The 20,986-nt window shown below is 52.8% G+C and overlaps 7 protein-coding genes across 7 annotated transcripts; 5 read left to right on the forward strand and 2 right to left on the reverse strand.

Annotated features, from left to right (window-relative positions):
• Nucleotides 1-864: 864 nt before the first annotated feature.
• On the forward strand, nt 865-4,322 carry NCS54_00166900 (Hypothetical protein; the record flags this gene model as incomplete). Its single annotated transcript, XM_053147291.1, has 3 exons — nt 865-1,166; nt 1,341-1,503; nt 1,551-4,322. 3 exons carry the CDS (start codon nt 865-867, stop codon nt 4,320-4,322), a joined length of 3,237 nt encoding a protein of 1,078 aa, XP_053003266.1.
• Nucleotides 4,323-5,602: 1,280 nt separating this feature from the next.
• NCS54_00167000 (Hypothetical protein) lies at nt 5,603-7,585 on the reverse strand (the record flags this gene model as incomplete). Its single annotated transcript, XM_053147292.1, has 6 exons — nt 5,603-5,608; nt 5,655-5,820; nt 5,883-5,980; nt 6,034-6,461; nt 6,520-7,115; nt 7,170-7,585. The coding sequence occupies 6 exons, from the start codon at nt 7,583-7,585 to the stop codon at nt 5,603-5,605; spliced, it is 1,710 nt and encodes a 569-aa protein (XP_053003267.1).
• A 1,792-nt stretch (nt 7,586-9,377) lies between these two features.
• NCS54_00167100 (Aldehyde dehydrogenase) lies at nt 9,378-10,980 on the forward strand (the record flags this gene model as incomplete). The annotated part of the gene is made up of 3 exons (XM_053147293.1): nt 9,378-9,442; nt 9,514-9,913; nt 9,964-10,980. 3 exons carry the CDS (start codon nt 9,378-9,380, stop codon nt 10,978-10,980), a joined length of 1,482 nt encoding a protein of 493 aa, XP_053003268.1.
• Nucleotides 10,981-11,775: 795 nt separating this feature from the next.
• On the forward strand, nt 11,776-12,489 carry NCS54_00167200 (HTH araC/xylS-type domain-containing protein; the record flags this gene model as incomplete). Its single annotated transcript, XM_053147294.1, has 1 exon — nt 11,776-12,489. One exon carries the CDS (start codon nt 11,776-11,778, stop codon nt 12,487-12,489), a length of 714 nt encoding a protein of 237 aa, XP_053003269.1.
• A 1,212-nt stretch (nt 12,490-13,701) lies between these two features.
• On the forward strand, nt 13,702-16,010 carry NCS54_00167300 (Hypothetical protein; the record flags this gene model as incomplete). The annotated part of the gene is made up of 2 exons (XM_053147295.1): nt 13,702-13,893; nt 13,947-16,010. The coding sequence occupies 2 exons, from the start codon at nt 13,702-13,704 to the stop codon at nt 16,008-16,010; spliced, it is 2,256 nt and encodes a 751-aa protein (XP_053003270.1).
• A 689-nt stretch (nt 16,011-16,699) lies between these two features.
• NCS54_00167400 (Hypothetical protein) lies at nt 16,700-17,671 on the forward strand (the record flags this gene model as incomplete). Its single annotated transcript, XM_053147296.1, has 3 exons — nt 16,700-16,715; nt 16,763-16,942; nt 16,995-17,671. 3 exons carry the CDS (start codon nt 16,700-16,702, stop codon nt 17,669-17,671), a joined length of 873 nt encoding a protein of 290 aa, XP_053003271.1.
• Nucleotides 17,672-18,116: 445 nt separating this feature from the next.
• On the reverse strand, nt 18,117-20,789 carry NCS54_00167500 (Hypothetical protein; the record flags this gene model as incomplete). The annotated part of the gene is made up of 1 exon (XM_053147297.1): nt 18,117-20,789. The coding sequence occupies one exon, from the start codon at nt 20,787-20,789 to the stop codon at nt 18,117-18,119; it is 2,673 nt and encodes an 890-aa protein (XP_053003272.1).
• Nucleotides 20,790-20,986: the final 197 nt, after the last annotated feature.

Consider the following 20,986-nt stretch of genomic DNA (forward strand, 5'->3'; position numbering starts at 1 on the left):
CTTTTTGTTAGCCACCCTGACAGATCATATCAAAAAGGTCATGGGATGACGGACAGCGTCCAACGCCCAACATCATGCGCTTGACAGTTCTTTCAGCGCGTATGAGCAGTCAAAATATGCAACATATGGTGAAACACGCTTCTGTCATCCGCCTGCTTGGTCGTCAACTCCCATGCCATCTCCCGTATCTTTTCAAGCAAAGCACAGAAGCTCGCTGAATGAGTATCCATCCATCTGACGCATCTTGAGGTAGGAAATATTATCTGCGTGGTGTTCATCTAGAGTCATCCGCAGCTGGGACTAGCATTACGCCCCCCATCATCCTCAGGCAAACACGCCCCCCTTCTTCGCCCCGACAGCAAACACTGCCCTGCCGGCTGGTCGACACTCGACGCTCGACGAACTGCGACAAGCCGCAAACAACCGAGGATTAGGGTTTTAAAAATATAGGGCTTCGCACTATTCCCTTTGCTTTTATTTTTCCTCTCTACCCTTTCCCTCTAACCTACCCATCTCTCTTTGCATCGCGACGCGGCAACGCACTTCATCTCTTCACGTGTTCGGCGCGTCAAGGCCTACACTTCCTCCACTACCAAGTTCCTCTCTCGATCACAGGAGAGTCACTCTCCCCCTCATATCACGAGCATCAACAGCTGTTTGGTAAGTCGCGTGAACTCTGCTAGTATTTCTACTGCTGCCTGCCTCTCCCCTCTTCTCGACACCCCTCACCTCCTCACCCCGCTTCTCCTTCAGATTATCATACTTACGCGTCTCAAACAGCAGAAAAAGATCCTGGCAGACCTATCCGAGGCCTTGGCTTCAGATCTAGGCACTTGAGCGCCTCTGAAAAACGCGTCAATCATCATGTCTGATCTAGTCTTCCGACACAGACCTGCAGATCTCCTTGGGGACCCCTTCATGGGCGCCGATCTAGACCCAGTCATGCCCACCTCTGGCGATGCCGCCAAGGTCGAGGATGCCGCCGAGGGCGAGGATCCCCCCATTCTCTACCCAGAGACCAACGATGACCAACCTGTCGTCACCAACCCTCTGGCAAGAAAGCCTATTCGACCCGAGGCCACGTGTGTTCGCACAGCCTTCCATGTCAATGTGGACTGGCGGTTGGGCGGATCCTTGGCGACGGCTTCCAACATAGTCGGCCAGATGTATGTCGAGCGCCTCACCCCACCAGAGACTATTCACCCTTTTCCCATTGTCCTCATCCATGGAGACTACCACACCGGCCAGGTCTAGACAACCAAGCCAGATGGCCAACCTGGATGGGCCTCGTTCTTTCTCCGGCAAGGCTTCACGGTCTACATTGTGGACATGCCTCCTAGTGGAAGATCCAACTTCCTCACGAGCTCGCACTGCGATTCGCTCCAGCATCACTCTATGTCGGTTCAGACTGTCGAGAGTGAGCTCACAGCCCCCGAAAAGGTGACTGCGAGCAATCCCAGAATCAAGTATCCATCGGCAAAGTTCCACGATAAGTGGCCAGGGGTAAGTAGATATTATCCTAAAAGATGGATGATATTAACTATTCACAGTCTGGTCTTCGTCATGACGACCCCTATTTTACCAACTACTGTGCTGGTCTGACTACGCTCTGCCTGAGAAAGGTTGAGCGCCAGTGTTTGGGCCAAAATGCTCTCCGGGAACTTCTCAAACACACCGGAAAAGCATTTCTCGTCGGCGAGGGCACCGGAGGCATGATGGCCTGGCTAGCCACCGACGTCGAGCCTGATCTTGTAGCCGGAGTCATCGCCATTGAGCCCGTAGGCCCTCCTTTCGGCACAACGAACCGCACGGCAGCAAACGGCCACCGCATCTTCACTCAGAACGTACGCCGGGTCGAGGGAGTTCGGATCTACGGCCTGACTGACATTCCCCTCACCTTTGATCCCCCAGCCAACTTCCATGGGGGCGTCTCGTCTCCTGATCAAGAGCTGCCCCTTAACATTGAAGAACGACTGAGACCCGACTTAAAAGGCATTTGCTACCTGCAGCGCAATCTCCACGAAGACGAAGTCATCTTTAATAATGAGAGCGGTAAACACGAAATGTCAGACCGCATTCGATATCGCGAGCTCTACAACCTCAAAAAGGTTCCTCAAGCCGTCGTCACGGCTCACGCGAGCTCCCACGTCATGTATGACTGGATGACCGTGTCATTCATGGTCCAGGCCGGAGTTTCCGTCCAGTGGATCAAGCTGGACGAGCACCAGATCTTTGGCAACGGACACCTCATGTTCCTCGAGACCAACAGCGATGACATTGCCCGTCTGCTCACGGAATGGATCTACAACATGACGCCCGAGGCCTTCCGTGGCAGTCTTCCGCGCCCCGTCGTGCCTCCTAGTTCTCGACAAGTCTATCATCCTCCCGAGGAGCCCGCCGAGCAGGCCACCGCTCACCTCCCGGGTGTTGACCTGATGGACGGTGTGGAGCCCGCTCACCACAACGATCAGTCAGTCGGTCTTCAAGAGGATCACGCCGACTTGGTTCAGACTGAGCACGTTGAGTCTCGCCATCACGATGGTCAGTCGCCTGGTGTTCAAGCGGATCTTGCCGACTTGGTTCAGTTTGAACATGCAGAGACTCGTGTCGATTCAGCCCAGGTTGAGCAGCTGGATATTCCCCACCACAACGATCAGCCACCCGGTCCTCAAGAGGATCATGTCGGCCCAGCTCAGACTGAGCATGAGGAGCTCCCTCACAATGATCAGTCGCCGGATTCTGAAGATGATGTCGACCTAGTTCCGTTTGAGTATCCAGAGACCCCTCATAATTCTGCTCACAACTCTTCCGACCAATCGTACGAGCCCTCTTCAAGTTCTGGTCCCAGCGGAGACTCCTCGTGTTCTCGTCGCAGCAACCAGTTCTCGGACTCTCATCAGGACAACCAACCCGCGGGCCCTCGTCATGACAACGATTCTCCTGACCCTCACCAAGACAACCGGTCTCCGGGCTCCCAAGGCAATGGTGGCAATCCAGGACAGTCTGAGCCTACATCTGACATCTCCTACATCAACTCTTCCCCCTCTCAGAGTGATGACGAGATTGTGATTTCTCAGCCAGCCGTTACTCCCCAGAACTCAACCCAGAGCTCTCTTAGCTACTCGCAGGATACCTCGTCCTCTTCCCCTCATGAACAGTCTACACACAAGCGACCCGCTCCGTCGTCTTCTGGTCGACGCTCTCTTGCATCTGACCCGGTCAGTTCTCCTCCCGCCACCTCATGGGGACCTGCTCAGAAGCGTCCTCGGATGTCCACGTCTCCCCTTGGGTCAAACTACACCCCTTCTGCTACCAATGCGACACCCGGAGGCTCTTGGTATACTGATGATAGTCCTCAGTGGGATCGAGACCAGAGCGTCGAGTCACCCATTACGAGCCTTGCCATGTTGCGACCCGCTCATCCAGCCGGGCCGGTTCAGCTGAGACCTCGAGTTGTCACCACCCTCAGTTCTCCCGTCATCGTAAGCCCCCCTCCTGTGGGTTACACTCCCCACAAAGAGTTTGTGCAAGCCTATGGTTTGGTTGATCTCGCGCCTGCCCAGGAGCAGCCTCACAGTGCCGCCAGAGACGCCCGGGGTCACTCTCCTCGCGACCAGTCTACTCAAAGTCGTTCTGACCAAGCTGACTCTCCTCAGGGGTACACTACTCAGGGCCACTCTGCCCAAGGTTACCGCACTCAGGGCCAGTCTACACAAGGTCACCATACTCAAAGTTATTCTACCGAGAGCCATTCTGCTCAGGGTCATTCTTCTCAGGACTATTCTACTCAGGCCAACTCTACCCAGGGTCGTTCTGCTCACGATCACACTGCTCGAGGTTCCTCTACTCACGGCTACACTACTCAAATCTACCCCCACTCGGCGGCTCTCTTTGAGTGCCAGCCGGGCACAGCTGAGGAGTCGATCGCCGCAATGGCGAGAGTCCACAAAGCCCGACTAGCCTCCAATGCCAGCCGCTCAGCCGCAGCAGCCGAAGATGTGCATTTCTCTCCCTTTAAGCAGCCTCGAATTCTTCCAGGCAGCCAGATGAGCCAGTTCAATGGAACAAACAACACCGAAGAGGCTCCACAGGCCACGACTCCCGCGCCAGCTACACAGCCCATCCCAGAACGCCCCAGCACTCCTGAGGCTCCAGACTCGGAGACGGAGGATAACTGGTTTAGCATGTTTGGTTGTCCCCCTCGTGCGACACCTCCCAGCCCCTCGCCGGCGCCCAGAGGCTCGTCCAACCCGGGGTCTAGCAACGTGAGCCGAGGCTCCCCCGTCCGTGCTGGGTGTAGCAAGCGACACGCTTCCAAGTGAAGCGCAGCATAAGTTTTTTTTTCTTTGATCTTCTACATGGAGTGAGGTGGTAATATCAAAGTGGAATCGTAATGGTCAAGCATGAGGGAGGCACGGGGTATGAGACATAATGGACAATGCATGGCATGGTGGACAAGGCATGGAGTGAAGCTGAAACTTTTTGGAGCTTCAAGGCGATCAGTACTAAGGGTATAGATGCCTTAGCTATTGGCTGCATATCGACAGTGGCCGCTCTAAGTTAGGATTGTACGGAACAACAGTTACTCTCTTTTTGATCGACCCGAGACTCCTTAAAGCCATGGATTCTCAAGATCCATACTAAGTGACCAAGGTGTGCCGACAATCGAGTTTCGAATGTCAGGGGAGTCCTGTGAGTTCTCACTCGGCATGCCTTGTATTAGATCTCCAAAGCCAGGCAATGTACTTGTTTCGTCCCAGTAACTTTGCACATCCCCCGTGCTCATCGCTTCTCCCATGTTCGTTTCTGACTGTTCCTCACCCTGATCCACGGGGAGGTAGTGCGGGTAGCCTCTGACACTTCCATCATCCGAGCTTGTTTGCTCCTCGTCTTCTTCTGTGTCGAGTTCTGAACCCGATTCAGACTCCTCGTAGTCCACATCCCAGTAGTGTTTCGAACACTGTTGGCATATGCACTCGAGGTCTTGAGATTCGTCGCCACTGTCTTCCTCCCCAGGTTCCAAGGGTGGCCAGGGTTTATCGTTCCAGTACGGGCATTCCGCCTCTCTCCCTTCCCATAAGTTTTCAAAGAGGCGGCGTCTGTATTGATTGCCCGACACTCGATTGTGAGCTGGCGTAGTGTATGTCGCTCTGCGTTGATATCCCGAGCGAAATTGGGCAATGTCGTAGCCGCAGCTGTGCAATGCCGCGTCCCAGAGATCACCAGGATAGCTGCATTTTATCACCCATTTTCCCCATGTAGTGTAGGCAATGTCAGAGACGGATCTTCCGTTATTATCAACGGCGCGTGGATCTGCGCCTTCCCGAACAAGATACTCAATAGCCTCAAGCTGAATCAAGTTTGAGCTTCGACTCGTCGGTACACGCAAATTTTCGATGCATAGGTGGAGGCAAGTCTTCCCGTCCTTATCTCGATCCTCAAGATTCGTACCGAATTTGAGGAGATGATAGAAACACCGCCAGCTGTAGCCAGAATTACTATTTAAGCATGCCCTAAGGAGCGGAGATCCGCCATATCTGGTGCGATACGTCTTGATGTCTGCAAACGGCGTGACGAATTCCGGGTTCCAGGCCAATTCAATTCACTCCTGTGCTAATATTAGCTTGAATAATATATCGGGGCCGATCTCTTACAGGGACATTTTGTCTAAGCGCGTCGTCAAGAAAGCTGCCATCGTCGCCCACGCTCAAGGTTGGGTCAGCACCGGCACGCAGCAGAAGCCGGCGACACTCGATGACCCGTCGCAACTCTTCAGGCTCCGTCTCGAAATCATTCTGGTCGTGTGCCTGGAGTGCTGGCCTAGCATTTAATCATCCATATTAACGTGTGGCCTCGATTCTTGTAAACTTGATCAAACTTACACCTGGAATTGTGGAAACCCGGGGCTACCCCCGATATGATCAATATCGAGCCCACTGTCGACTAAAAACTTGCACACTTCTGGGTGCTGTACCGAATACTGAAATGGCCTCTATCAGCTTTGGCTGGTGAGAGATGATACCTCTTACTTACAAAGAGCAACGAGGCGCCATGCTCATCATGATCTTGAAGAGATGCCCTGCCATCCTGCAGCATCTTCTTGAGTCCTTGGAGGTAGCCTGTTCTTACCAGCTCGAAGACCAGCGACCCCACAGGCAAAACTCGATTAATCTGCAGTCTAGAGATGCACGTTATGCTATTTGTGAGAAGTTCCTGTCGTGTTAATGAGGCCAATAGCATGTGGCGGCTCTGTCCCCTGCCTGGTAGATAGGCAACTCTCATCATCCAGTCGGTATGGTATCGCTTTTTTGCTCTCATGTCGTCGTCATCCTGGCCATCCGGGCATATTGCGCGCTTCCGTTTCTGAACCATGAGATGAATTTTTCCAGCTCCAATGTCTACTTCACTAAAGCTTTGTGAGTTCTCTACCACCCGGGTGAGGGGCCTTCGAGAACTCTCAACTATGGCAAGTCAGAGAGCGGACAGGGGCAAGTTGCGATCGTTGTTCAAGAAACATACCTCTCGAGTTGATGGACAAAGTTCCTGACCCAAACCATTTACCAAATCGAACCAAGTCACTGCCAAATGACTTTGGGTCTGAAACGGGGAGTTTCTGCCCTCGAAGGTTCTGTACAAGCCCCTCCAAGTCCTTGATCGCAGACTGGGCCCGGTCATCATCATCCTCCCCGTATGCATCGATGGCATCCCTTTTCTCGTCGATCAAGCTGCAAAGGCTATCAATGATTTCCAGCAGCTTCTGATCCGATCCTATGGCGGCTTCATCCATAGCATGTTCATCGTTACCTCTCGAATTGGTGGTCTCCAGATCATCCTTGGGCTCAGGATCGGTGCGATAATTGATCTCCACGAGCGGCTGAAGGACGGCTTGGGTATCTTCGGGCGAGATTAAATAGAGTGTCTCGATAGCCTGCTGAATGGATGATAAGTCTGTCCTTAAAGCAGTTCTTTCATCATCGCGGCTTCTTGAAATGGCTCTCATGGCGTCGAGAAAGCTTGCTTTCTGCGGTTCAAACTGGGCCTGCACTGAGGCGTTCATCAAGCGGATTTTTTGTTCAATTCTCTCGTTTCCATCTTTCACTTCATGAATCTCGTTTCTTGTAACACGCAAGTCAGTAAACATGGCACGCCGTGGGCCAAAGGGCGTCTACCTTGAAAGCGTACTCAGCCTCACGTTGAGCAGATTGGCTTTTTGCTCCACTTGGCGATTGAATCTTTCAAGATCCTTTTCGCTAACGGCAACTTTGAGACGCTTCCAGAACTTCTTTGCGAATTTGTCTCTTGGGGAAGCTTGGAACTTCTGGATGAGCTGTGCCAACTCCCGAAGATCCTCGTCGCACTGACGAACTTGACCTTCCAGACCGTCCAGGGCGTCGGCGCTTGCAGCGGTGCAGGGCTCTTTCAACTTCTCGAGAATCCTTTGCAGTTGGAGGACATTGGCCGTCAAGTCCTGCACGACCTTCGGAGCATCCTTGACCGTGGAGAGTGTGTCATGGGCCAGCTTTGCCGACTTGATGCCCAACAAGACGAAGGCCAGGACATTGGCACCAACGCCTATGGCCTCCATGGCGGCGGTGTGAGCACAGTGTTGAGGTTCTGCGGCAGACAAAGAGTCGTTTCAAGATGACGGAGGAGCAGTGGCCGATGAAGTTGAGATGAAGTTGAGTGCAACTCGAAGAATTATTCTAGTCTCAAGCAAGAGTAGGGTTGAAATTCAGCAGAAAACAGACGGGCAGTGTAATGCAAATGTGCCTCGATCCAACAGGGGTGAATGTCAGCCCTGGAGTGCGCCTGAACAGAATCACTGGTGCCAAGTCGAGAATGATTGAGTCGCGACAAAGCATTCATGGATGTTTATTGGCCCACGAAATGAGGCTTGGGGGACATGCATATTCGTAGAATGTGCACCATTCAGCATCGTTGACTGAGAGCCTGATTTACAATTGGCATCAACACAGCCAACCTGTCATGGCTGAGTAAGGCACGTCACATTTTTCACTTGTACACACATGCAAGCAAGGCAGACAATAGTATTTGCCTTGGCAGGTAGTTACAAAAGAAATACGAGACACTGAGTCAATAATCTCTGGTTTTTAATATAAACAAAAGTCCTTTGAATATAATAAATAAAATATTCAAAGATTTATGGTATTATTTCTTATTATTATCTCTTATTTAGCTCATAATCAGGCTATAAAGTGAATACTCTTTATTGACTAACTGAGTGCAGCCGTCCTAGTATCTCAAGTTTTTGTACGTCCGTGTGCTTAGGTAGACTACCACTGGCCATATTATTGCTTCCGCATTACATGGGGACACTCCATTGACTGCGATCGGGTTGACCATAGGCGAGTCAAGAATAAATGAGACAATGCCCCTCGAACTCCTCAGAATGCTGTGGCATGTAAGATAGGTAACACATCGAAAGGACCGAAATTATCATAACAGACGATCTTCTAAAATTCTCTATTGCAACTTTTGCTCTAGTATTCCTGCCCTTGGAGCCCTCGGAGCACCTGAGAATGTAGTATTGTCTTTGCCCCAATCTACATAGGCACACTATCTTGACCTTGGCACTAGGCAAGGTAGCAATAGGTAAAATAGCCAAGATTAATGGATAGTCTTTCTAGAATGCAACGCATTACTAATTCAGCCGGTTGCATAAGTCGTCCTTGTTACTTGACTCGTCAATCAACACTTCAAAACGATCAGCGCATGTCCCTCGGACAGACGGCAGCTACTGCTTCAACCACCCACCCTGCTCATCAGATAAGTCAGATACAATAGACTTTGTACAAGGACAGGGATTGTGCGCGATCTAAGGCGATACCGGCAGTCCCCAGTGGGGAGAGCCGTTTCGCGGCATCAGCTGATCAAGGCGAGTCCGTGGAGGCGAAACAAGACGCGGCCCCAACGCAAATAGACTCGCCTGGGCCCCTCAAAACCTGGGGAAACGGATCAATGGCAGTCTGGCATACACATACGATGAGCCATCCGGCGTGGATCTTGCGGACGCGGGTCCGAGCTGCGGACCCGGTGTTGCGGACCCGGGCTTCGACATTCTGTTGCAACATGGAATGCCGCTCGAGTGGATAGATCCGTGAGGTTCTCACTGGTGCTGACATATATCATCATCTACCTTGGTAGGTAGTATGCGATTAGGAGCCGGGATGTTACGTGTATCTGCCGGTCAAGTTCCGTTGGTGCGGCGAGATTGAGGGTTGCGAGAACGCTCACTCAGTTATAAATGAGAGCCATTCGTTCTTTCTTGGCGGGTCTTTGAGAAGATTTATATCAGCCAACTTGGACTTGAGTCAAACCTATTCAATTATACCCCAACTCTACTCCAATCTATCACAATGGCTCCCCTGACTGTCAAGCTCGAAACCCCGGTCACCGGGCCATACGACCAACCCATTGGCCTGTCAGTCTATCCCCAGTCTATGGATATTTCCTAGAAACCCTCCTCGATTATCAGTGACTCACCCACACTAGGTTCATCGATGGCGAATGGGTCGAGAGTGTCGACAAGAAGAAGTTCGAAGTCATCAACCCCTCGAACGAACAAGTCATCACTTCCGTCTACGAAGGAACCGAGAAGGACGTCGACCTTGCCGTGGCGGCTGCTCGAAAGGCATTCGAAACAACATGGAAGGACACGGCGCCCGGTGAGAGGGCCCACCTGTTGTACAAGCTGGCCGATCTGGCCGAGAAGAACAAGGAGCTTCTCGCCGCTGTTGAATCGCTTGATAATGGCAAGTCGATCAACAACGCCCGTGGTGACGTCGACGCCGTTGTCGGCTGTCTGCGATACTATGGCGGTTGGGCTGACAAGGTCGAGGGTAAAACCATCGACATTGCCCCCGATATGTTTCACTATACACGATCCGAGCCTGTAGGTCGCAATCCTGGCACATGGTCGTCCCATAACTAACAATCTGGCAGATTGGCGTTTGTGGACAGATTATCCCTTGGAACTTTCCCCTTCTTATGCTCTCGTGGAAGATTGGTCCTGCCTTGGCAACTGGCAATACCATCGTGATGAAGACCGCCGAGCAAACCCCCTTGTCCGGACTAGTCTTCACGGAGTTAATCAAGGAAGCTGGCTTCCCCCCAGGTGTTTTCAACCTAGTGACTGGTCTTGGTAGAGTCGCCGGCGCAGCCATTTCGTCTCACATGGATATCGATAAGGTAGCCTTCACCGGCTCAACCCTAGTCGGTCGCCAGATCATGAAGGCGGCCGCCGACTCCAACCTGAAGAAGGTGACTCTTGAGTTGGGCGGCAAGTCGCCCAACATCATCTTCAACGATGCCAACATCGAAGAGGCCGTCGACTGGGTCAACTTTGGAATCTATTTCAACCACGGCCAAATCTGCTGCGCCGGCAGCCGAATTCTGGTGCAAGAAGGTATTTACGACAAGTTTATCGAGGCGTTCAAGAAGCGGGCAGAGGAGAACAAGGTCGGAGACCCATTCCATGAGGAAACTTTCCAAGGCCCTCTCGTCAGCGGTCTGCAATATGAGCGTGTCATGAGCTATATCGACCTCGGCAAGGCAGAGGGCGCCACGGTTCTCACGGGCGGCGGCCGTCACGGAGACAAGGGCTACTTTATCGAGCCAACAATCTTCACCAATGTGCGACCTGACATGAAGATCATGAGAGAAGAAATCTTTGGACCCGTTTGCGCGATTGCAAAGTTCAAGGACGAAGAGGAGGCTCTGCAGCTCGCCCACGATACCCCATACGGCCTCGCCGCCGCCGTTCACACCCAGAGCCTGAGCACCGCCATCCGATTCTCCAACTCTCTTCACGCTGGCACCATCTGGGTCAACTGTTATAACCTTCTTCATCATGCTGTTCCTTTCGGCGGTTACAAGGAATCAGGAATCGGCCGGGAACTTGGAGAGGCTGCGCTCGCCAACTACACACAGAGCAAGTCTGTTGCTATTCGGTTGGCATGAGGGCACTAGGTAGACAAATAAAGAATAGAATGAATGAATGAGCGAAATCTTCAGTAAGACGAGGAAGTAATGCCTGTTCGTGAGACTTGTCTTTTCGCAGCGTGTTGTTCTATACCAAGTTGTCTGGCAATATCGCTTGGTAAGGTCTCATGATCTCCATGATGACCTCCTTTTCAGTATTACAGCGTTGTTTTCCATACTCCATGAGCTACATATAACCATCCATGAGAGTCTTCTCAGTAGCAAGGGAGCTTGGGTAATATGTGATAAGTAGAAGAGCGATGACGAGGAGCACTGTGTTTGGTGAATGAATGGATTACCCGGTACAGGGATGGATGCCCTCTTGGAGGAACACCCAGGCCCTGCAACACTGTAGTTTCCAAGATAAAGCAGCCTGAAAGGATAAACTAATAATTTACCTATGATAGGTCGTTGGGTGAGTTTCTAAGCTGGATTTCCTGTTGAAGGTTCCCCAATGCAATAAGCACAATGATGATGCTTAAGAGGTTGTGGTACGAGATCACAACAAATCCTTCAGCATTCCCCTATCCAACTGTCTATAATATCCAAATGCAGGAGACTGATCCTAATATGTCACAGCCTCATCGCATATAGATATTCAATCTCATTCGGTTGCACGCGATTCAACATTCACAAAGAGGCGATGAAAGTTAGGGTAGGCTTCGCGTCATTGGTCATATTGGAAGCAACGGCCCACTTTTCCTTCTCGTCATCACCGGAGATGCCTCCCTACCTACTCGACTTCATCTTTTGCAACCAACATCTTAACTCAAAATGATATTCTCATTCATCGAAGCTATTGATATGGCCGAGGTACAGAGCCTATCACCTATTATTTCTCTCTTTGAAGACGACGAGTCTCGCTGGCAGGCCGTCGTCTCCCGCAACGCCAACGCCGACGGCTTCTTCGTATACGCTGTACGCACGACAAAGATATTCTGCCGCCCCATCTGCAAAGCTCGTCTCGCCCGCCGCGCTAACGTATCCTTCTTTGCGACTGGGGTCGACGCCCAGGAGGCTGGCTTCCGGGCTTGCAAACGGTGTAAGCCAGAGGTGGCGGGGCTCATGCCTGAGGAGGTGGCAGTACGAAAGATCCGCGACTTTGTGCAACAGCGTGCAGAAAAGAAGGATGATACGGAGGCGAGGCTAAGCTTGAGTCAGATGGCTAAACAGACCGGGCTCTCCAAGTGGCACTTCCACCGAGTCTTCAAGAAGTGTGTCGGAGTGACGCCGACAGAGTACCTGCGAGTACAACGCCAGGGACAGCAGGCCCAAGAGTCATTGCCAGATGGAGAAACAAGTTGGTTTGATAGCCTGGACATGCGAAGCCTTGAATGCGACTTTGATTTCTCATCTTGGGACGGATCTGTTGCTGGCTCTGGGCTGTCGAGTACAGAAACGCCGCCAGCAGCCGCCAGCAGGGGTAGTCCTTTCTCGATTGACGACTTATTGGTCTGGCCTGAAGAAAGAAACGAACCGCCTGAGTGAACAAGCTTTCATGTCACAATTTCAAGAATCTCGCCTTCCGCCTTGGCTCGTTAAGCGGGCCTACATCCACCACCTTGTTGACTGATGGCGCACCTTGGCATGGGCTTGGCTCTGAGCGTTCATAACCCCAAATCACATATCCCTACCTATATGAGAGTCGGCTATTGAAAATAGCAGCGCTTGGGGTTACGGCGAGTCGCCCGTATCACCGTTGGCGACCCAAACCGGGGTGGTTTCGACCATGTCTCAGCGCTCCGTGCCCCTTGTTTGATCTACGACTTCAGGCTAAGCGACCATTAATCGAAACTCCCAAAAAAACCGGAAGTCTTCTGTTCCGACAACAACAAACGAGCTAGAATTCAGCAGTCGCTCTAAGCTCTCAATATTCATCCAGCCTCGTTCTTTTCGCCATGGCTATCTGTTGGGCTGACTTCATTGGGTTCGTCCCCTTCGGCGCCGTGAAGCTAGATCGCGATTAAATGGAAGCACCTAGTCTATGATATCAAGCGAGAATAAAAGTCACACTCTGAAAAATGAGCGAGCATGAGCCTCTGCTCCGACTCTACCGGTCTCTCCGGGTATTATGGAGTATCCGAGTTCTGACGAGGAGACGGGATCTACACATCCGAGACCTCCGATGCTTCGGACGTCCGTGGTGAACTTGATGCAACACGGGGCCCGAGTTCTTGTCAAGGCTAAGCCAATTGGGGACTTCGGACAGTCTCATCAAGCCCCAAACCGTCAACTAACACCAACATGACCAACATCTTGAAGCATTGTGTGCAACCCCAGGTTGTTTACGCGCTAGGAGGAGCCTCAGAGCTTACCAACTTTGCCTCCTCTAGAAACTACGCCGTAGCAGAGGATGTATGATCGCCACCGTGAAGCTCAAGCTCAAAGCTTAGCTTGTGTCATCTCGAGTTTATCCTAATTTAGCTACAAACTCATGATGAAGCTTGATGGTATATAACCAGTCTCGTCCCGTCTCCATGAACCTTCTTTCTCATCATCTTCTACACAAGCCTCTTCCTCTTACCCCTCCTTCTTATTTCCTTTCTCTATTTGCAGTTCTGTGAACGCATTCGTTTCAACCACTCCTTTCTTCTTCAAGTCTATTCTTCTGTACCGCTGGCTGGTTTTTTTTTTTGGTTACTTCCCCTTGTTAATAACAAACCACACCAACCAACGTTCAGTCTTTTGAAATCATTCATCATGGCTCTTTCCAAGGCACTCAGTCTTTCCATCCTGTTGGCTTACGCCGAGGCCCGTTTTGGCCAGGAGCAGGTGCCTGTTGCTGCAGTCCAGGCACTTGGCGATGCTGGCTTCGGTGATCCTGGTGTTGCTGCCACCATTGCTGGTAGCATTCCAGGCTCCCTCCTTGCCGCTGCTAGCCCTTGCCAGAAGGTAATGAGAAGTTGGCATCTGTCTAGAGATAACTAACTAACCTGTTCTTCTAGCTTACTATTGCCGACCAAATCATCTCCGAGCTGGGAACTGACCAGCAAGTCATTGACGCTGCGATTGGCCTCGTCGCTGCTGAGACCAACTTCAACCCTTTCGCCGTCGACGTGCCATTCGTGTGCGCCGACCCTAGCCTTCCTGCGACTGCTGAGCTCCGAGGCATCGTCCCCCTTGTTGACCCCGCTGTTGGTGGCTCAGATGTTGAGAATGCCAACTCTGCAACCTCGAAGCAGACGCCTTTTGACGCCACGGGCCTGTCTCAGGCTGAAGTCATGATTGCTCAGGGCTTTGGCAACTTCACCGCCGTTGGTGCCGATGGACAGCAGGTCGCACTTGACGGACAGGACGGTGCTGGAGCTGGAGCCGGTGCTGGAGCTGGAGCTGGTGCTGGAGCTGGCGGTGCTGGTGACGGTGGTGCCAATGATGGTGCTGCTGGTGACGATGCCGCTGCCGGCGATGATGCTGCCGCTGGAGACGACGCTGCCGCTGGAGACGACGCTGCTGCTGGTGATGATGCCGCTGCCGGCGACGGTGCTGCTGAAGGCGGTGCCGCAGCTGGTGATGACGCCGCCGCTGGAGACAATGAGGACTGCGACGACACTCCGGCTGGTGTTCTCCCCCCTAATAATAACAGCACTGCCGGAGTCGGAGCTGGAGCTGGAGCTGGAGCCGACAAGGCCGCTCCCAGCAACGGTACCCTCCAAGACGGAGCTGGAAACAACGATCAAGGCAATGACGATGGTCAGGATGATGCTGGTCAGGACGACGGCGCCGACGATGCCAACGATGCCGAAGATGATGATACCGAGGACAACAACGATGACAATGATGGTCACCGAGGCTCTGGTCGTGGAAGAAGGCTACGACTGACACTTGGTCGTCTTCGGGGAGCCAACCGGGGAGCCAACCGGGCCCAACGAGGGGGAAATGAAAACCAACAAAACGACGACAAGGATAACGGCAACGACAACGCTGCCGGTGACGATGCTGCTGCTGGAGATGATGCTGCCGCTGGAGATGATGCCGCAGCTGGAGATGATGCCGCAGCTGGAGATGATGCCGCCGCTGGAGACGACGCTGCTGCCGGTGACGATGCTGCCGCTGGAGACGACGCTGCTGCCGGTGACGATGCTGCCGCTGGCGATGACGCCGCCGCTGGAGATGATGCCGCCGCTGGAGACGACGCTGCTGCCGGCGATGCTGCCAAGGGAGGAAACAACCAAAATGGAGGCGCCAACAATGGAAACGCCAACAACGGAACCGAGGCGGACGGAGCCGCGTGCAACAACCAGGGCAACAACCGGGGCAACAACGGCCAGGGCAACAACGGCCAGGGCAACAACGGCCAGGGCAACAACGGCCAGGGCAACGGAGCTGATAATGCTGCTGGTGACGGCGCTGCTGGTGGTAATGACAATGCCAACAACGGAGGCAACAACCAGGGCAACGCTGGAGATGATGCTGCCAACGGCGATGATCAGGGCAACCAAGATGGCGCTGCCGGCAACGACCAGAACGGCCAGGATGGTCAGGATGGAAACCAGGGCAATGGTCAAGGAAACGCCGGCAATGCAGGTGATAACCAGAACCAGGACGGCAATAACCAGGGCGGCAACAACCAGGGCAACGCTGGCAACGCTGGCAACGCCGGCGATGACCAGAACCAAGATGACAACGCTGGAGGCGCCGATCAGGGCCAGGACGGTGCTGACGATGGTGCCGCTGGAGGAGCCAACGGTGATCTCGACTTTGGCGTCTGCCAACCCACGATGGCACGAATCGGTGGTCTCAACGGCCGACCAGCTGACGAGTTCACCTTCATCCCCCAGGATCCTTTGGTGGCTGAGGGCCAGCAGGAGGCGTTGAACCCCAACATCATCACCAACCGCATCTGCGATCAGCTCACCAACGTCTGCAACGCCAACGATGCCGCAAAGGCGGCTTGCGAGTCGGCCAAGGCCGAGATTGAGGCTCTGGGCACTCGTGATCAGAGCACAGCTGACACATGGAACGCCCTTCTGGGCTTTGCCGGTGTCGACTCGACCCAGCAGGTTGTTTAATAAGAAGAAAAAGAAGAAAGGAGGAGTAGCATGCTGGTCATGATTGGAGTTGATAGTATTGACATGTACTTAGTCAAGGTGGTTGAATACATAGTTTGGCTTTAGCGCCAACGTTAAACATAAGCTTATCCCTTTGGTCATCATCGAGATTCAACGTGAAGAATATGCAGCTGAAAACTCCCTCGCATTTACCTCCCGACTTGACGAGAATAAGAAAACGCCTCGTGGTAGCCATTCTCCCCCTATCTCTGTCCACCATTATCCTTCTCGGGCGTAGAACTCCTTGCTTGACGTTTCAACTTATATTCCCCCTGCCAGCTGAACTGCGCCCGCGGTTGCACATCAAATCAGATGACTGCCGTGGCGCCTCATGCATGTTTTCCCCTGCATGGGCGGAAAAAGATCGATGTTTTTCTCCTTCTGTCGTGTAAGTGTTCGTAGCGCCACGAAGCATGCAGAGATCCTGGAGGAATTAGAATATGTAGTCGGTCAGAAGATGAGGGCTATTTGATCGAGGATATCCCAGATGCCAGCCCTCACTCCCCTCTGTTTTTCAACACCACACACTCTTTTAGCACTTTGAAACGATATACATCATGTTTGATAAACCCAGAAAAAAGAGAATCTAGGGAGAGTTGTTTGCCCACCATCTGGGCTGGGGAGAGTCCAAGGGCCTCAGCATCTGGTTCATGATCTCCATCTTCCGTATGTTCTCCGTCCGTTCCAAGTGTTCCTCTCCTGACAATAACTAGTCGGCCTGGTTGCAAACTTTGTCATCCTCATCGGATGCATTTCCCCTGCCACCCAGTCTATTTACCTGTTCTGCGTTAGTAGCCAGGACCTCGTCGACGCTGCCACGAACACAAGCCGAGTGTCGGCCAAGGATCTCCGCATTGATGAGCTGCCGGGCCACTGGTACTGGGGCCTCTCTGGTTTGTAACCCTTATATAAGTGGCGATATACCCTCTGACATGGCCCAAATAGACATCTGCGCAATTTATCCCGACGAAAAGACACCAACCTGCCAACGTTCCTTGCCACCCACAATGACCATCGAAGACATGGTCACCTTTGCCGTCAAGACCAAGATGTCCGACAAAGCTTCTGAATCATCTATAGCCAAGCACATCAAGCCCTGGACAAATGCCCTATCCCAAATCCAAGATGGCCTCCCCTCGCCCTCCCGTCCCGAGTCACTCCCCAAGGGCGCAGTCGCTCTGTCCCTCATATCGACGCTCCTCTCATTCCTCGTACTCCCACTGGCTGTCCTCTCGCTGAGCACTCTCCGCGGCAGACTTCAACGCTGGGTCTATTATTGCATCGCCATGGTGGACACGATGGACTGCCTCGGCGTGGGGATCCTCGTCATCTACGCTATGAATGACGGTCCTCGCTCGTTGATCCAGTTGTCTGGCATTGGCCAGGGGAATGAGCGAACATTTGTAGGCCCTGGCTTCTATGTTCAGTTTGCTGGTGCCTTGTTCAAGCTCATCTCCATCGGCATCTTCTTCTCCACTGCTTTCATCATTGTCTTCATCATTGTCATAATGATTGTCTTTGCCATCATTGCTTGCATATCAGAGATAATCAACAGTGATTCAAGCAGCGGAAGCAAGGAGATTGTCGTTATTGAAGTTCCAAGATATGATGGAGAGAAGTGATGGAAACCTGGGCTTGTATCATGGGACATGCCAACTTGTAAGATAGGCAAGGAAGAAGCGCTGGTCATTAACTAACAACAAATACCTATTGCTGCGAGTAAACGTTACGCTTTATCACTTCTGTCTCTTCTGCATCACCGTCTTAGACCCAGGACACGGGGTCGATTATAACTTGAGGTAGCCTTCCCTCGTCCCTTTCCTCATCACTGAAATCGGTGATGAAGCCTTCCATTTCTTCGTCGCTCTCATCATCGCTTTCATCAACGACTGCATAAACGAGTTCAAAACCATTAAACCAATGGGTTTCATAACCATCCTCTTCCTCCTCTTCTTCTTCTTCGCCCGGTAGTGGATGAAAAATAGACGGCGCATATGGCATAATCCGCTTACCACGAAGCGGTAGCATGGTGGTACGCTTAGTAGCTCTGCGATAGTAGTCCGCCTCCTAAGGAATGCAAAAATCAATCCAACTTCCGAGATAGTCCAGTCGGTTGCCCTGGTGTTCCTGGCTCTTGTATATGGCCTCGAATTCATCGAAGCTCAGCTTGCCCCAGCCGCCCCTCTTAATCGCTTGGGCCTCTGCCAGGCTGAGCCACTTCCAGTGTCGTAGTGTCATTGGCGTAGGGGCACTTTCTGTACCCGTTCCGGCTCTTTCACCATGTTCCTCCTCTGAGGTCTCGGCTGAGATGGGTTGCGTAATGGGGTACCATGTACGTCTTGATACATCATCAGCTTCCCCCATAGTGTTGGGCCTGAACTGCGGAAGTGTTGGATCTCGGTAGTCAGGGGATGTGAAGAATGCATCAGTGTCGGCTTTAGGCGTGGGCTCTGTGGGCTCATCCTCTCGCAGGATTTCCACTGTCGTCTCGATTTCCACGGCATTCCGGCCCTCGGGCATGGCAATCGTGTATCCACTCTCAGACAACAGTTCTTCAAGGGTCTTATCCGTGGCTGTCTTGATAATGGTATCCCTATCGCCTGCGGATGGCTTTGCGCCGTCCTCGTCATTGAGCTCCATCGTGTCGAGCACCTCCTTGTACCTTTCTCTCTGCTCTTTGGTCTCGGCAGCATGCACAGCAACATCTTCTGCTGGCTTGAAGATGGTATCGAGCAGTTCGTTGAAGGCGTGTTGGGTAACTTGGTAAAGGATCTCCTTGCCAGCATCGTGTTCGGCCTCGGGCATCCTCCAGCGCGGAATGTGCTCCGAGGGGCTGCTTGGAGAGGTAGACTTGCTCGATTCACCCGCGTTGCCATTGGCGAATCGAACTTTGGAGCTTGTCGGTGTTGTGGGTGAGCTGGTTTCGCCATCGGTACTAGCCCTCTCATCCATCCGGCGAAGGTCCATGAGAATATCCTCACTCTCGGGCCAGTCGTCAGGAGCAGACCCTCCCTCTTCTTCATCAAGGTAGAACTGGCGTCTCATCCATCGATCATGCAACGCTTTCCGCGCCATGTCTCTCTTCTTCCTTTCAAGCTTGGGTAACTTGCTTCGATATTCAGCAGCCATTTCGGCCCTGGCCTCGCTCTCTGTCTGTGACGGGCCTGCATTATCATCACCTCCGTTTTCATTTGCGCCAGTACGCCTGGTCCTGACGTTGCCATCGTCATCTTCATTATCATCGCTTGGCTCCTCAATCTCCAGATTCGTATTGTCTAGGACGAGTCCTGGCAACTCGTCTAGTGTTGTCGGAGGCTCCATTAGCGTGACCCAGTACGTGCGATCTGCCTCGCTCGCAGTCCGCATCGTTCGCCAGTTACTGTCAGTATCGCTCCGCGTGATATATCGTCTTCGAGAGGGAGGATCGGTGTCACAGGCAAACAGGGTGGTCAACATGTCGCCCCGTGTGGCTGTGTCCTCCCCGTTCTCGGCAACAACACCCTCATGCCCGTCCGCAATTTCCACGCTCCCGTCACGATGGTACGTCTTGCCTTCATACCGGATTCCTCCCTCTCCCGCTGGAACCCGTCCTTCGCGGCCAAACAGACTGCTAAGAGGTTGGCGACCGGTAACGAGTTGCAGAGCATCGGTACTAGCGAGTAGCTGGCCCTGAAGACCATCCAGAATATCCTTATGCATCTGTTTGTAAAGAACGTAGTATGCGCGGAACATGCGCAAAAAGTCCTTTCGGTCAACATAACCATCGCCATCCAAGTCATAGCCAGCAAAAATCTTGCGTAGTTTGTCCTTTCGTTTCCTGTATGACAAGCCGTGTAGAAACTCAGTGAAGCCAATCAAATCATCATTGTTGGAGTCGTAGAAAGAGAACATGCGGTCATGGATGAGATTCGGAGCAGCATGGCGAGAACCACCCAGAGGTACAAGGCAGCGCTCAAAGGTCTTGCGGTCCATGGCCAGACCAAGGTCGTCAGGGTCTTCTCTCCATTCCGTGTTAGCCATGAAGGTCCATTGCTCCCAAAATGCCTCGAGCTCTGGCCGTTCAAAACCCGTCTCCCGTGACAACTTGGGTATCAGTCCGCGCGGTAGGTTGCGCCTGCAAGTGTCAGGGTCCCCAGTGTACCAGACCGGCTGCATCTGTCTAGGAGCAAAGGGCGGCGCCGGTGCGCGGATCTTGTAAAAGATGTGGGTTTTGATGTGGACGCCCTGGGCTTCGCAAGTTTCGCACAGATCAAAGTCGGCACAGTTGGCGCAACGATAACGCACTCCCCGGATGGGAACCATGCCGCAGGCGTTGCACTGACAGCCACGGTGCACGCAGCCGTTCCTCCGTGCGTTGTCTTCCGAAACACGGAACAGAAGATTCACAATGTTATGACCAGCTCGCTGGTTTGAAGGGAAACCGCCTGGTTCGTTCCACCATTCGTCCGTCCCGCCTTCCACCGTAGTCTCGGCGTCCACAGGCCGTACAGTATCGAGTTCGACATTCTCATCGCCCGGGGGCTCTGAAGATGCGCTAGACTCAGAGGGGGCCCTAGCATGGCGATGACGGCGGCGTATGGCGTTGCTCCTGTGCAAACTGCCAGGGATGGCTTCGAATGTTGGTGATGCGCGGCTCTGATATGTGTAGTATCCTATTGAGGCAGCAGCGACAGCAGCCACAACCGCCACGGCCAGCCGCGGCCGGGTTATGCTCTCGACCGAAGGCGTGGGCAACCACATGGTGGGCTATATCATGTGTGTAGCATGATGGTGAAGCTAGGCGCGTCAGAGAAGCAAGGTCGCGGGGATGGCCGAGTGGGCGTCGCGTGCGTAAGAATAGTCGGTTGATAGCTAAAGACTAGATGATCGGAGTGCCGGGATGAAGCCTGGGGAATACTGTGCTGTTAAGACTGATTCAAGTAGATGTTGTGGTGTTT

Source organism: Fusarium falciforme, chromosome 1 (genome assembly GCF_026873545.1).
Source record: "Fusarium falciforme chromosome 1, complete sequence".
In the NCBI taxonomy this organism is placed as follows: Eukaryota; Fungi; Ascomycota; class Sordariomycetes; order Hypocreales; family Nectriaceae; genus Fusarium; species Fusarium falciforme.